Here is a 15,560-nt window from a genome sequence, read left to right on the forward strand (position 1 = left end):
AAAAAAAAAAAAAAAAAGAAAAGAACAAGCGATTTGGGCAGCTCCTGTGGCTCAGTGAGTAGGGCACTGGCCCCATATATTGAGGGTGGCAGGTTCAAACCCAGCCCTGGCCAAACTGCAACAAAAAAATAGCCAGGCATTGTGGTGGGTGCCTATACTCAGGAGGCTCAGGCAAGAGAATCACCCAAGCCCAAGAGCTGGAGGTTGGTGTGAGCTGTGATGCCACGGCACTCTACCAAGGGTGACAAAGTGCAACTCTGTCTCTAAAAAAAAAAAAAGAAAAGAACAAGGGGGAGGATTGGTGGAGGGAGAGTAATTGGTGAGACCACACCTACAGTGCATCTTACAAGAGTACATGTGAAATTTACTAGGTGTAGAATATAAATGTCTTAACACAATAACTAAGAAAATGCCATGAAGGCTGTGTTGACCAGTTTGATGAAAGCATTTCAGATTGTGCGTAAAACCAGCACATTGTACCCCATGATTGCATTAATGTACACAGTTATGATTTAATAAAAAATAATAATATTAGCAAAAAAAAAAAAAAAGAAGAGAAAACAAGTGGTCCCATCTCATTGTGGGCAAGGGATTTGAATAGAAACTTCTCTGAAGAAGACAGGCGCATGGCCTACAGACACATGAAAAAAATGCTTATCATCCTTAATCATCAGAGAAACTCAAATCAAAACCACTTTGAGATATCCTCTCACTCCAGTAAGATTGGCCAGAGGTTTTTTACAGTTTCCTTACAGAGCTCTCGAGGGCTTGAATGATCTTATTAATTTATTTAAATCAATGTCGAATCTCCTTTTGTACAAAAATCTAAGAACTGGCTTAAGAGAACATCTGACTTATTTCCCAATGCTCTTCTGCTTGATTGGCCCATAAACTTGGACTGTCTCAGCCTCACCCCAACTGTGGAAAGGACATCACAGCAAGGAAAGCTGAAAGGGGCTATTCAAGGTCACGTGAACCCTGACTTCCAAACAAGGTTAAAGCACAGCTTCGTGTGATCCAGATCCTGCCATGTCAGCCAACTTCATCGGCGAGTGAAATGCAATCAGGCCACATGATGCACCAACATAAAAAATCACTCTGTAAAATGGAAAACCATACAGCAACAAGGGTGTCAACATCACTTAATGTTTAAGCAGCAAGGACCGTTTACTCTATGCGTTCACATACTGAGGTAAAGAAAGGTTCCCCACTTAGAGCCTGAATCTGTTGAGTTCAGCAGTTTACAAGTGAAGAGAGATATCCCCTCCTCTCATCGTTACTCTGTTCACTAACTTCATCCTCATTCAGCGCATTCTTCATATTTAACTCCCATCTACCAATTTAACAGTGTGCCCTTTTAGCATCTCCCTTTCCTTCAGCAAACGTTTGAAAAAAATCACCTAAGAAAAACAACAGTGGAATGCCAATTTTCTCCATTACCTAATTTTTCCAACCTGTCACAAAAGGCAACTAATAGAGAGTGAGCAACATTCCTTATGTAGCTTAAAAACCCGGGGTAATTCAATCCCAAATGAAGGAGCTGAATTTTGATAATGCTGCAACTACCCGTCTGCATATCTCTCGTGAAATGGCACTTCTTGAAGGCCTGCATTTCATTAAGTTGGCAAAACTCCGTTTCAAGGTCATTTCCAAATGCCCTTCTTTTACAGAGCAGCATGCGTGGCACCAGGTCAATCCTTTAGTCATTGCTGGAGCAAGCTTTCTGTGGAGAGGCGGCCTGCTTCAGACGCAGCCGGGCATTGGAAAAGCAAGCCAAGAAAACTTTAAGCTTTGTGATGCTGTGGCAAAGAAGGTCGCAGCATCTTTTAATTGCCTGCTCTCCTTGCAGAAGGCTGCTTTTCATATTTTTATGTAAGTATTGCACGTCTATCCGGTGTGAAAAACAGGTTAAAAAATGTGGTGAGTGAGGTTGTGCATATGTCTTCAATTGAGCACAGCACTGAGAGCCAAACTTCACCCAAGCTGATCATACTGCAGGGCTGTGTAACAGCCTGGAGTGGTGGAATCTCGTTGCTATAGCTGCAAATTAAACAAATAAATGAGACACCATGGAATGCAGCAAAATAGCTGTGGCCTGATTAGTTCATATTTGCCATATGTGTGAATATTAGCAGTCACATTCTGAGTTCAAGCAAAGCTCTTTCCAATAGGTGTAACTGAGGGGAGATGCTCAGAAATCAGAAAGATCTGAATTCCCTGTCCAAGGGTAAATATCTTCCGTTTTCTATAAGAAATTTCATTCATTTTTTAGGTTAGGAGCATCTACAAATTCAGTGTCGCTAAAAATAGAAGATTCCCAGCAGGGCATTTTCCTTTCAAGCTTCAGACAGAGATTGACAATAACTTGCTACTTACTCTATGATAATAAGTTAAAAATGTCAGCTCTGGGGAGATTTATTTTCCTTTATTATTTTATTTGATATTTTATTATTTTATATTTATGCTGATTGGGTCTACTATGGGGCAGGCACCATGCTCTCCATGCGGTTCCATTGTCCACCTCATGAAGCCCCACAACAAACTGTAAGTTTCCCACTCGTGAAACTCAGTGGAGAAATTTAAGAAGACTGATGAACAGAGAACTTTATTCTGACTAACCTTTTAAATCCTTTACACTAAACTGTCTTCACTGAATAATAAAACCAGGGAGAACTCAAGAGGTCACTTGGGTTCAGTCCCCTTTTCTATGTGGCTCAATGTCTGTGTCCATTGGAAGAACCGCCCATGGAAATGGGTAGCTTTTTTGTAGTTAATCTGGGGTGAGAAACAGAATGGAGCAGAAAAGACACACATGATGGCACAGGTCAGGTCTAGAAAGGCACATTCACTAACACTCAGCAGCCATGAGAGCTGTCGCAGGATAATTAGATATATTACCAGGTCCAATGTATTAATGTATTTGATAAGGATGAAAGGGTTGGCATTAAAGAGAAACATTTCCACTAGTAAGGGCTAATCCTTGCACCTAGGTTAAAACATATCTTAATTAGATCATTACATGCAAGCTCAGTCTCTGAATAGGGATGGAGAGATGGTAAAAACAATAGGAAAAGAATCATCTTGCTTCAATGAAATGGAAAATAATATAAAATGCCAAGAATGTTTAGAGGCATCTCTTAAACTAGTTGTGTACAAGGCTCCATGGAGAGCCCGACAGTATGAGGGTACAGAGAGATCAGCTGGTCACTCGCAGGCTGGGAGAGCTTGGACAAGTTATTATGCTGGACACTTAGAGGCCAGCAGACATAGTTCTGTTCTTTGAAAGGGGAAAGTTGATCCTAAAAATTATTAAACCAATGAGTTTGACAAGAGCACTGCATAAGGGTCTAGAATGGCTCTCTGACATATGAAATGTAGAGAATTAAATAGTGATCATGGGTGCCTAAGATCATAGGTTAGGTTCACTTAGGGAAAATAATCTTATTTCCTTTCTAGAGAGTGTTATGAGACTTGGAGAGTCAGGATATATGATAGAAATTCATTCACTTACTTATTCATTCTTTGGAGGACATTATTTGAGACCTACTATGTGCCATGCAGGAAATGCAGAGGAAGCTAAGACCGTGTAGTTGCCCTGAAAGAACTGGGTGTGCACTGGGGAAGAGTCCCCAAAAGAGGTCCAAGCTGGGGAGAGTTGTGCCTCTATGAGTACACTTCGTGGATAGGTAGAGTCTGACAGGGAGACAAGGGCCTGGAGTCCACTCAGCTCTGGAGGGCTATCTGGAGGGCCATTGAAAGTGTGGGTGAGTCTGTGGCTAACACGGAATGGGGAGAATTCCACAGATGGGGGGAATGCTGACAACCTCCTAGATAAGCTCACCTTGAGAAGGGCTCAGGGAAGTTAGCCAGGACCTCACAGTCACTAAAAGACTAGGCAGTTTGGGATAAATTCAGTTGTTCATATTCAGAATCCATTGGTGATGAAAAATGACAAAGTTAGATTGAAGATTTTCTAGTGAGTTGCCACACTCTTGTCCTGGCTTCTCTTTAGCTGACCATTTTTCTACATGACTGGGATACAAAATGATGCACATAAAATGAGGAGGAGGAGACTATCCACATGGCCTTGCTATCCCCATGACCTGGAGAGAGCTCACCCAGGCAGCAGCGTGGAGAAGGGACTGGTGGGGAAAACCAGTGTACGGGACATGATGGATGAGCGTTACCTCTGCTCAGCCGAGATGAAATCTTGAATTAAAGCAGAGCTGATGGACAGAAGAACCGGGGCAGATCTGGGAACTACTTTGGAGTCACAGTTGATAGGACCTGTCACCTAACCAAGGGGGACAAGGTAGAAGGAATAGACTTTAGATGCATCTTCCCATTATGACAATGACAACGACAACACAGACAGGTAAGGAGATTTAGAGGAGAGGTTGAGGTAATGGGTCAGTTTCAGCAGGTTTGTCTTAAGGTCACGTGTCCCATGCAGAGTCTGATGCTCCATGGGTAGTTGGTCCAGGAAGATCCAACTCAGGAATGACCCACTGACAGGGCAGAATGAAGTTACAGAGGCGAGTGGGGGTCCTCTCAGAAGGAACGTGAGGGCAGCACAGAGGACAAGTTACTAACTCCCGCAGCGTGGATGAAGGGGCTGGACAGATCTGGACCAGAGAAAAGAACAGAAACCCCAGTTCCCTACAGGAGACTCCTTGGCAGCTGCGACCACAGTGGGTGGCTGGAGCAGGGGATGAAAGGTAATTACCCAGGATACTGTTCAGGTGAGTTAGCATCACACGCCATATGGACCAGAAGGTCTTCAGAATCTCAAGCCTAGGAGTCTGGGATTCTGGGGTTCTATGACAGAAAATGCAGCTTCTTTCCACTTTCCTTTCTTTGGTAGTGACACTGGTGTGTGTTGAGGTTGGAGCTTCAGTTATAAGGGAACTGGAAAGGATATAGGTATGGGCGTCTGCCAAGACCAGGTCTGTGGCTAATGAATGATCTGTCTGTGGCAGTGAAGGAGGAAGCCAGTTCCCAGAGCACTACCTTCCTGCCTGCCATCACCTCCTCCCCAAATCCAAAGACCTAAGGGCAAATGAATGGAAAACATGTGAGTTAAGTTTACTTTGAAATATCTTTGGATTTAAGGATTAGAGGAAAAACACTTGAGTAAACCACACTTAGGGTGTCACTGGCCCCAAAATATCTGAATACAACTTATAGACCTTACAATGAACTAACACAACAAATGGACCTGTTTATCTTTTAAATAAAGCAAGAAAAAAGGGCAGAGTATAAGCCAAATAATAATATTAGCCTTGAATTCCATTCCTGCATGGAAAATTATTTCAACAAAGGGATTTGTGATGGCATGAAAAAGCCTTAAAAAGCCATTATCTAACTACATTACCCTAGAAAGAAAATAACTAATACCCAGATAAAATAATCAATACGTAGAAGAGCTTTTTCAGTAAATTTGATCCAGGCTGACTTGGAGCTCTTAGATGTTCCAGGGTGCGTTCTTTGGACATCAGTTCAGGCCTCCTCAGGCAGGAGTTACAACATAAAAAGACCTTCTGGAGGAATATGAGTAGTATGTAGGTTGTTGGTGCAGTGTAGCTGAGTAAACAGTGAAGTAAAATACAAGTTAGGAAGGAAGGGGGTGGTTCTCTGTCAACTATCATGAAGGGGAAGAAAGAAAGAGTGGGAGAAAAAGAGAACAAGAGAAAACATGAACAGATAATATTACTAGGTCAATTCATTCATGCAACAAATATCTATTGATTGACAACAATGTGTAGGCATTGTTCTAAGTGTTTGGATGAATCAGCAACTGAAGCCAAGACCCCTGCCCTTATGGAAACGCTGTTCTAGCAGGTGGACTTGGACAATAAACCGTAAATACACCATAGACTCAAACACACATGATATGTCAAGGATGATCAGTGCTGGGTGGGGGCAGGACAGCAGTTAAAGATGCAGATGCAGTTCTCAGCTACCCTGCTCAGGGCCAGCCTGATTGAAAAGGAGAAGGGAGTGGGTGAAGGAGGGAGCCAAGCAGATATCTAGAGACACATTCTAAGAAGAGAAGGGAGCCTGGGGTATTCAAGGAACACAGCAAGGAAGCCAACTTGATCTACTAACACCTATTGACTCATCAAGTGGTAATTGAGAACCTATAATATGCCAGGCATGTGCCAGGCAGTAAAGAGAAAAATACATTAACCTGAAATCTCCTACCACAGAGGAAGTAGAGAATAAAGTGAATGGTTTGACTTTGTCATTGTGCCTCTTTTATTCTAGAACATTTTAAAACTCCCTTTCTCCTCTGGTCTCGTGCTTTCCCAACTCCGTACTTTGCCTCTATTCTGTGGCCATCTCTCATCTCTTCACCATGACATCACTCTTCTTTTTTTCTCTTCTCTCCCACCTTTTCCCACCTTTTGGGCAGCCCCATCCTGGCCACTCCCTACCTCCCCTTTCTCTTTCCAGTTTTGTTTTTCTTCTTCACGAAAGTTGTTCACAATTTATAGACACATCAATTTTAAAATAATATTTTTTTTCTGGTTTACAATACTTTGGTTGAAATAAATAAAAATACATAATTGGTAAGAACTAAAATTAAAATACCTTAATATTTTTGACTGATTAGACAGAATAATCAAATCTTCATTGTCAAAATTTAAATCTGCATAATCCCAAGTAGGAGAATTGGGCCTGGTAGAACTAATGACTGCAAATGAAAATTCACAATGGGAGAAGATGTCATGGTCCATAAAATTTGATAAGAAAAAGCTTACATGTGAAAATAGTTATGCAGCAATTCCGAAAGTATCCTCATTGTCAATGTAACTCTCCTTGAGCCTGGTCTTTGAGGTCTTACTTATCTTTGGGGAGAGGTCCATTGGAGAGTCATAGAAAGAGGTTTCTAAGAAATTCCTGACCTCTTTTCCAATTTTTGAAAATTTCTAGATTCTCAGAAAGCTCACATGTACTTAAAAATACACATGAAACATTATATATTTTCATAGTTTACCATAGTCTCCTTTCAACCAATAGTTTACTTTACCAAACATCTAATATCAGGGTGGCAGAGACTCTGTGAGTAATGAAATGCACAATCTGTGTAGCCCAGAACTGGAAGCATTCCATAAGCCATGCTATCCACCAAAAGAATGATGTCAAATCTGAGTTCCTGCAAACCCAATGATCACCCAAGTAGCATTTAGTGCCTTCTCTTCTGGGAAAGACAGTACAAAGCCTTTAATAATTATCAAATGTCAAAATAATATTGACAGCATGAATAGTAGCCTAAATGAAGGTTCTCTTGAGGATCAGTTACATAAAACAAGAACAACTGACAAGCCAAGCATGAAGAGGGTAGGGTTTGCTATTTTTTTCTCCTCATAAATTACACAGGGAATAAACAACTCCTGCTGTGATTATAAGAATATCAAGACCCTGTCTTCTTGAAGATCTGTGGTAATAGTAATAATATCCTAACCTTCTGCAGTATGTTGCATTCTCAGAGTGCTTTATAAACATTCATTATGATGTCTTCAATAAGCAGAGACACTGTCTCACTCTTGGTTTATCCTGGAATAGCATCACTAAAGTCTGTAATCTTCCTGGAGTTCAAATATTTATTTATTTATTACTTGTAATGTGCATTTATTTACCCCACTGACAATCCTTGAAAATTATAATCAATAGAAGGGAAAGGTCCATGGTTCTATTTTTTCGCAACCAAGAAACAGGCCAGAATAACTATAGTGTTTTCCTTTGTCACAGTGCAAAAAGTCCTTTGGGGACTACGATGCTGACTTGTGAAACTGTTTCCCTACTTATCTTCCTCCATCTCATACAGACAATTTCTAGCCTTTAAAACTGCACGTGGATGCAATCTGTGTTTTTCTCATCCTGTAAACCCACAATATCTTTTGGAGGTACTTTGCATAGTATAGGCTTTCAATAAATGTTTGCTAAATTGAATCAATCAAAATCCAGCCCCATACTCACAGGCCGTGTAGAACTCTCCCTCCTACAACTATCCATAGCCATCCTCATTACAGTCTGGAAATTCTAATTCCTTTGCTGATATTACCTCTGTTTCTCTTGTCTAATCATCAGTGGATGGAGGACAGAAAGGAGACAGAAGGATGTAAATGTAAACGGGACATTCTTCCAAGTTTCAAAAGCAAATGCATGAGCATTCTTTTAATCAACATTTAGTGAATGGATAAAGGGTGTCATGTGCTGTTTGAGTTCCTGGGAATAGGAACATAAACAGGTGACAAGGAAAGAACAATTTTGATTTTGGATATTGAACTGGTTCTGTTGAAATGTGCTTTATGTCATATGTTTTTATCCTAAATTGTAATAAATTAAAATTCTTCTTCTTTTTTTCTATTTTCATGGAGTCTGGGGATAACCTAGTAGTTAAACAACAAGGCTGTGTGACTGTTTTAACTCATTTATTTACCCCTTTCCTCTTCCCTTCTTCAAATAAATTCTTGGACTGTTTGGTGAGAGAAAAAGAGGTAGGCAATAGAAAGAAAGAGCTACGATGCTTTCCTTTAGTCTTACTTCTGCAACTTTAGTATAAATCAAAATGAAAGCCTTGTGAATTTCAGATCAGTTTTATTCTTCCTGTTTTCTGACTACATTTTGTGCTGGGCAGTTGAATGCTGTAAATTTCAAACTGAGTTGATGATGCTTTTTAAAACGGTGCCAAGATATAAACTACATCTTAGTTCTGTCATCCTAAGCTCTAGATTCCTAAAATTATATTGCATCTCTCCAAATTATATTGCACAGTCCAAATAATGATGGTGATTCTGCATGTAAGAAGAGGATACATTCTCTCATGGAATTATTTTAGTTTGACCAGGTACATATGACTGGTCCTTACTACAAGTTCCCCTTCTTGCCTCCTCCACTAGGTCTGTGACCTAGTGACATTCAAACAAACCAGTGAGGAATTCTTAGGAGAGCTATCAGACAAAAGAAAGAAATAAAAGCCATCCAAATTGGAAAAAAGGAAGTCAAATTATCTGTTTGCTAATAGTATGATCTTGTACCTAGAAAACCCTCAAGACACCTCCAAAAGACTCCTAGATTTGGTAAATGCATTCACTAAAGTCTCAGGATGTAAAATTAGTGTACAAAAATCAGAAGCATCTCCATACCTCAATAATAATCAAGCTGAGAATCAAGTCAAGAAATTAATCCCATTTACAATAAAAAAAAAAAAACCCAAAGAATATATTTAACCAAGAAGTAAAAGATCTCTACAAGGAAAACTAGAAAACATTGATAAAAGATGACAAAAACAAATTAAAAAACATCCCACACTCATGGATTAGAAGAATTGATATTGATAAAGTAACCATACACCCCAAACCAATCTACAGAATTTAATGCAATGCTTGTTAAAAATCCCATGCCATTTTTCACAGAATTAGAAAAAAAAATCCTAAATTCACATGAAACTAAAGAAGATCCCAAATAGCCAAAGCCATCCTAAACCAAGAGAACAAAGCTGGAAGCATCACATTACCTTCAAATTATACTACAAGGCTATAATAACCAAAACAGCATGTTACTGGCATAAAAACAGAGACATAGATCAATGGAACAGAATACAGGACTAAGAAATAAAGCTGCAGGGAAAGATCAGCCAACCAATCTTTGTCAAAATCAACAAAGGCACACACTGGGAAAAGGATGCCCTATTCAATGAATGGTGCTGGGAAAATTGAATAGCCACATGCAGAAAAATGAAACTGGACCTCTACCTCTCACTCTACACAAAAATTAACTTAAGATGGATTAAAGACTAAAATGTTAAGACCTGAAACTATAAAAATACTAGGAGAAAACCTAGGAAAAACTCTTCTGACACTGGCCTAGGTAAAGAATTCATAAGCAAAGTCAACTCAGAATTAAAGACTTAAATGTAAGAAACTACTAGACAAAAAAATACAGGAAATGCATCAGGACATTAATCTGAGCAAAGATTTTATGGGTAAGACTTCAGAAGCATAAGCAACAACAGCAAAAATAGACATATAGGAGTGTATCAAACTAAAAAGCTTCTGGACAGAAAAGGAAACAATCAAAGAGGGAACAACCTATAGAATAGGAGACATATTTATAAACTATTCATCTGACAAGATGAGTATACAAGTAACTCAACCAACAGAAAATAAAAGAAACCCAATAATATGATTAAAAGATAGGTAAGGAATTTGAATAGATATTTCTTAAAAGAAGATATACAAATGGGGTAGTGCCTGTGGCTCAAAGGAGTAGAGCACCTGCCCCATACATCAGAGGTGGTGGGTCAAACCGAGCCCCAGCCAAAAACTGCAAAAAAACAAAAACAAAAACAAAAGAACTTTAAAGAAGACATACAAATGGGCAAAAAGTATATGAACAAAGCTCAACATCACTCATCATCAGGGAAATGTAAATCAAAACCACAATGAGAGATAATCTCATCCCAATTAGAATGGCTATGATGAAAAAGACAAAAAATAACAATGTCGAAGATGCAGAGAAAAAGGAACTCTTAGACACTGTTGGTGGGAATATAAGTTAGTACATCCATTATGGAAATGGAAAAGACACCTGCAGCCTCCATGTTTACTGTAGCACTATTCACAATAGTCAAGATGTGGAATCTACCTAATCATCAACAGAAGAACAGTTAAAGAAATGTGGTCTATGTACACAGGATGGAATATTATTCAGCCATAAAAAGAATGAAATCCCATCTTTTGCAGCAACATGGATGAGCCTGGAGAACATTATGTTAAGTAAAATAGGTCAGCCCAGAAAGATAAAGATCAAAAGTTCTCACTTGTATGTGAGAGCTGGAAAAGATGGGCTCATGGAGGGAGCGGGGGGACCTGTAGTTATTAAGGTTGGCAGGAGCAGGGAGGAGTGCAGAGTATGAAGGAGCTGATTAATGGATACAAAATGGTAGCTACATAGGAGGAGTAGGTTCTAGTTTTCCACAGCATCGTGGTGCAAATATAGTCAACAATAATTTATTGTGTAATTTCAGACAGCAAGAAGAAAGGATTTTGAATGTTCCTAAGACAAAGAAATTATAAATATTTGAGATAATAAATCTGCTAATTATCCTGATTTGATCATTAAATATTGTGTACATTTCAAAATATTACTCTATACCCATAAATATGTAAAATTATTATGTCAGTTATAACTAATTTTTTTAAAAGAAAGAAAGAACTAAATAGCTAGTATACAAATATAACAGGGAAACACCTTTAAATTTTATAGGATATGTATGTGTTACCTATTTAAAACTTCAACTGATAAATTCTAAAAAGAAGAAAAATTACAAATTAAAATAATAAAGTACTAAATAAAATATGTCCTTGTCTCCTACATTGTCAGATATATTTTCAAAAAACAAAACAGAAAAATATGTGATTGGATGAGCAGCAAAATAAAGATATTGTAACCTGTAAATATGAATATTAAAATATTTAATAAATATTAAGAAAAATATTCCATGAATTTAAAATTTTTATGCCTTCATCTCACAAAATCACTAAATATGGCATTATAATAAAAAATTCTATAAAATTTGAGCTCTGAGAGTTATAACCTAAAAGATAAATTGAAAATAAAATGTAACTATAATCTAAATGTACACAATTTGAATGTTTTAATCAAAATATATGCATTAAAATTAGTGCAAAAAATTGTAATTGAATTATTTTTATATATTTACAAAGGCTATTTTAAAATTAAATGTTTCCAATTATTTATTAGAGTTAAACATGTATACAAATTATAATAAGTATGAGACATTTAATTACAATTTAAACAAAGCTGAAAATATTGATTTGAAATTTCGCCAATCTTACACATAGATTTTTATGAAAATAAAATTATTCAGGATTCCAGCATTTAATACTCATATTTTATTGCCAATGTACAGAATCCAGATAATGCTTTATGCATGTCATATCTATAGTCACACATGTACAAAATTAGAGTCACATAAATTGTTTAACATCATAAAAGATTCCTCTGCCACCATGAGCAATTTTTTTTTCAGTAATCCTGGAACCAACGATTGGAACTGAAGAAAAGCAAAGACGTGGTCATTCATCTCCACCAGGAAAAAAATTCACTGTGAAAGAATCTACTGAGTTCATATTATCTCAGAGGATTTGACAAATTAGCTAATTTATCTTTTCTCTTCCCTAAATATTTTTGTCCATCAGTTCTTCTTTGTGTTTCTAAATAGCGTTTGCCTCCAAGAGTAAGAGGCAAACTCATCAAAGTGAGTTAAGGGAAAATTTAAAAAGTCAAGTCAAGGTTCTAATGGCTACACAAAAAATTAACAAACCATTTATTTGTTCAAAACATAAAAAATTTAGAACAAGGATCTACAAAGGTTGTGACTCATCCCCTGGCCTGAAGGTATTATTGTGCAGTTTAGGTCTGTTAATAAGAGGCCAAAAATCCAGGACTTGTTTTCTATAGCACATGATGCAATGATGTGTTCTCAGCTAACGCCCTCCTAATGTCAGAACAAGGTAACTAACAATATCTCACATTCCACTGGAGACAGCAACTGTTTACCTCATGTAGCTTGGACACCTCATGAAAGTTATCGAGGTGTTACTATTCCTCATATGTGGAGGTAATGTCACAAAAGATGACTACGATTTGTTGAGGAATATGCCTGCTTTGTGAACAAAGCCAAGCCTGCCCCTCACTGAACACGTGACAATGTTTTTTGGCTAAAAGTCTGAAGTGAGAATTTGCAAAGCCCATCTCCATTTAAAACTTTGCTCTGGGGGATCATGCATGCTGTGAATTCTTTTTCTTAAAATACCTACCTAATTACCAACTGGTTTTTCTCAGACTGCTACAAATTCTGAAACTAAGAAGCTGTTTCTCCTGCATTTTCTTGACAGACCATTGTAAAAACCATAGAAAGTTACTATTTCTATCAAGAATCAATTAATGCTTTCCCTGTTCAGATAAAACATAAGCTAGAAGAAGGACAACGTATTATATTTGAGGCCAGATAGGTCTGGTTTCAGATTCTACCTCTGCCCACCCGAAGTTAAATGATTTAGGGAAAATTATAAAACCTCGATTTCTTCATCTGCAAATGAACTAATTCTTTGTTCATAATGCCATTGTGAAAATTAAATGATATAATCACTACAAAGTGCCTGGCACACCGTATATTCTCAAAAATAGTAGCAATTAGTGCCGACTGACAAAGACTTGTGGAAATTGGCTGTACTGCATGCATTCATCAGTCTAATAAATATGTATTGATCCTAGTATTAATATATTCCCGGCAACTGGGCAGGGTGCTCAGGATTCAAAAGCTGTTATTTTTCACTAGAAGCTTAAGTTTTCGTGGAGATTCAGATGTGCACGGGAGAGATGCAAAATCAGTGTCAAGCACAAATAATGGGATAGCTAATTTTGCTTGGGGTGTTAGGAAAGGCTTCTTAAAGAAGACAGGAACTAAGCTAGCAGAATGAGCAGGAGTCTGCCAGAAAAGAAGGAGAAGGGCACTGGGGGCAGAAAATTGCAATGGCATGGAGTTATGCCTTGGAGTTTTCACATAAAAGAAAAGTACGGAGTTGGAGAAGGGCAGCGTAGCCATGTCAGGCCTTTTAGATGGCTAAGAGGCAAGACCCAGCGGATGTGTTTGAAACTAGACCAGAGACGCCCTGCTAATCACTCAACACTGTAGCTCTAATTGAACTCAAACAAGATTCCATTTCTCGGAGATGTGCCACTTTTGATGAGTTGGCTTAAGAAAGGATTAATCAAACCCCCTCAGTACAGTAATGTTTATTTGTTAGTGCATTTTTCTCAAAATAAATCAAAATTGGGGGCAGAAGGGAAACTGTTATTTTGGATTTCCAGCTCTTCACTCCCCTATAATTTCTGTGATGGGTTGCCCTTTTCACCAGGAATACCCTGGGACATATTCTAAAAATCGCTGTAACCAAAATGCATGCTTCTTAGTTAATAACAACACAGTGCTCAATTCCAGGCTCCGGAAGGGAAGGTTTCTCTGCAGAAAATGCACTCTCAAATCTTGCAAAGTGATGTGACAAAGTATTTGACTCGAAACTAGTGAAGGTAAGACCATGGCTAAGCATCAGAAAGAATTAGGCTGAGAGGAAGAAAAAGCCTTGTAGCTGCAGGCAAACCCCCGAGATTGGGCAGAACCTGACAAGACAATTCCATGGCTAGAGACACCTCCACATGTCTGCAACAGCTCTCTGAGGGAAAATAACAGCCTTACTGCTCATTTGGGGGAAACTGTCCAAGCACAGTAGTTATTTCCAAAGCAATTCCACTGACATGAGGTGGAGATGGTGCAGAGTGCTGACGGTCGTGTAGGTGGGAATCCATCCTTCGGTTCCAAGGACAAGCCTTCTAATGGCACAGAAATTAAATTTTCCCAGAATAAGCCAGGAGTATTATCTAACACCACTGCCACCTCTTAATATATGGTGGATTCACCTGCTACGTGTTTGAATCATGACTCGATTCTATAGGAAGAATCTATTTCTCATTACACTCTTCCAAGCTGTCACAGCTATTTAGGTAGATTCTATGGAAAATCTAAGTTAGAAAACAGTCCTTTAAAAGATTTTTTTTTTTTTTAAATGAAAGGAAGCCATTCGTATGAGTACACTCACCATTCCGTGATTCAGCCACCCTGGGATAAAGTTATCAAGCAACTTCGGGTATATCATTTCTCTGTCATAGGCGTAAATGATCCAGAACACCGCCACGACGAACTGGAAGGGAAAAGAAATCTTTTAAGTTCATTAACTATCCACAGCATACAGTTTGTTGGTTATTTATTGTTTACAGAATTTGGAGTCTGTGATGAAAGGCAGATCAGTAAACCAGTTAACAACTGGAAAGAGTTCCAGCTTCTACTGGCAATAGCTAAGGTGCTCCTTTCTCTTCCATCTTCTGATTCTACTCTCTCTGCCAAAGGGAGCTGTTTGTCAGGGAAAGGGTAGAGGCCTGTCATCAAGAACAGCTCCAATTCAGGGCTAATTGTGCTGGTTTGATTCCTCTCGAGAGGGTTTAAAAGTTCACTGGTGGTTTTCTCGGCTCTCATTCCCCACTTCAGGGTTAGCGCACATTGGAGAAACTCATACAGAGTGTGTCCCTTTTCCTTGAACCCACAATGTGGTTTAAATTAATCTCCACATTCTCGAGTTTCCATTTCACCACTAATAGCTCTGTAACTCCTGCTGTAAAATGCGAAAAGTCACATTTCCAGCAAATGTATGCATGTATACAGCCTAAGCAAGGATGTTAATGGTACTGGGAGACAGGGTATATGGAGATTGAAGGCAGATTCTCTTGGAATATCTTAGAAGTTCATATGGGTTCCAGAGTCCTGTTTTGGCACATTAGCAGCATAATCCTCAAAGGAGAGTAGAGGACTCTATTATTTTACCATTCTTCGAACTCAGGGTGAGAAAAGTTCAAATAAAATAAAGAATGAATGGCCCACAGTCTTAACTTTTCTCATCGAACTTAAAAGAAAA

General features: G+C 38.5%; 1 protein-coding gene across 2 annotated transcripts in view; it reads right to left on the reverse strand.

Moving 5' to 3' along the window:
* AIG1 (androgen induced 1) overlaps positions 1–15,560 on the reverse strand; it is a 257,786-nt gene that overhangs the window by 146,090 nt on the left and 96,136 nt on the right. For both annotated transcript variants that reach the window (XM_012805465.2, XM_023513487.1), the window contains exon 3: positions 14,691–14,792. In XM_012805465.2, coding sequence (XP_012660919.1) covers positions 14,691–14,792 — 102 coding nt within the window. The remainder of the gene's footprint in view (positions 1–14,690; positions 14,793–15,560) is intronic.

Source organism: Otolemur garnettii, unplaced genomic scaffold, assembly GCF_000181295.1.
Source record: "Otolemur garnettii isolate 467f Iridium unplaced genomic scaffold, OtoGar3 scaffold00042, whole genome shotgun sequence".
NCBI classification, from domain to species: domain Eukaryota; kingdom Metazoa; phylum Chordata; class Mammalia; order Primates; family Galagidae; genus Otolemur; species Otolemur garnettii.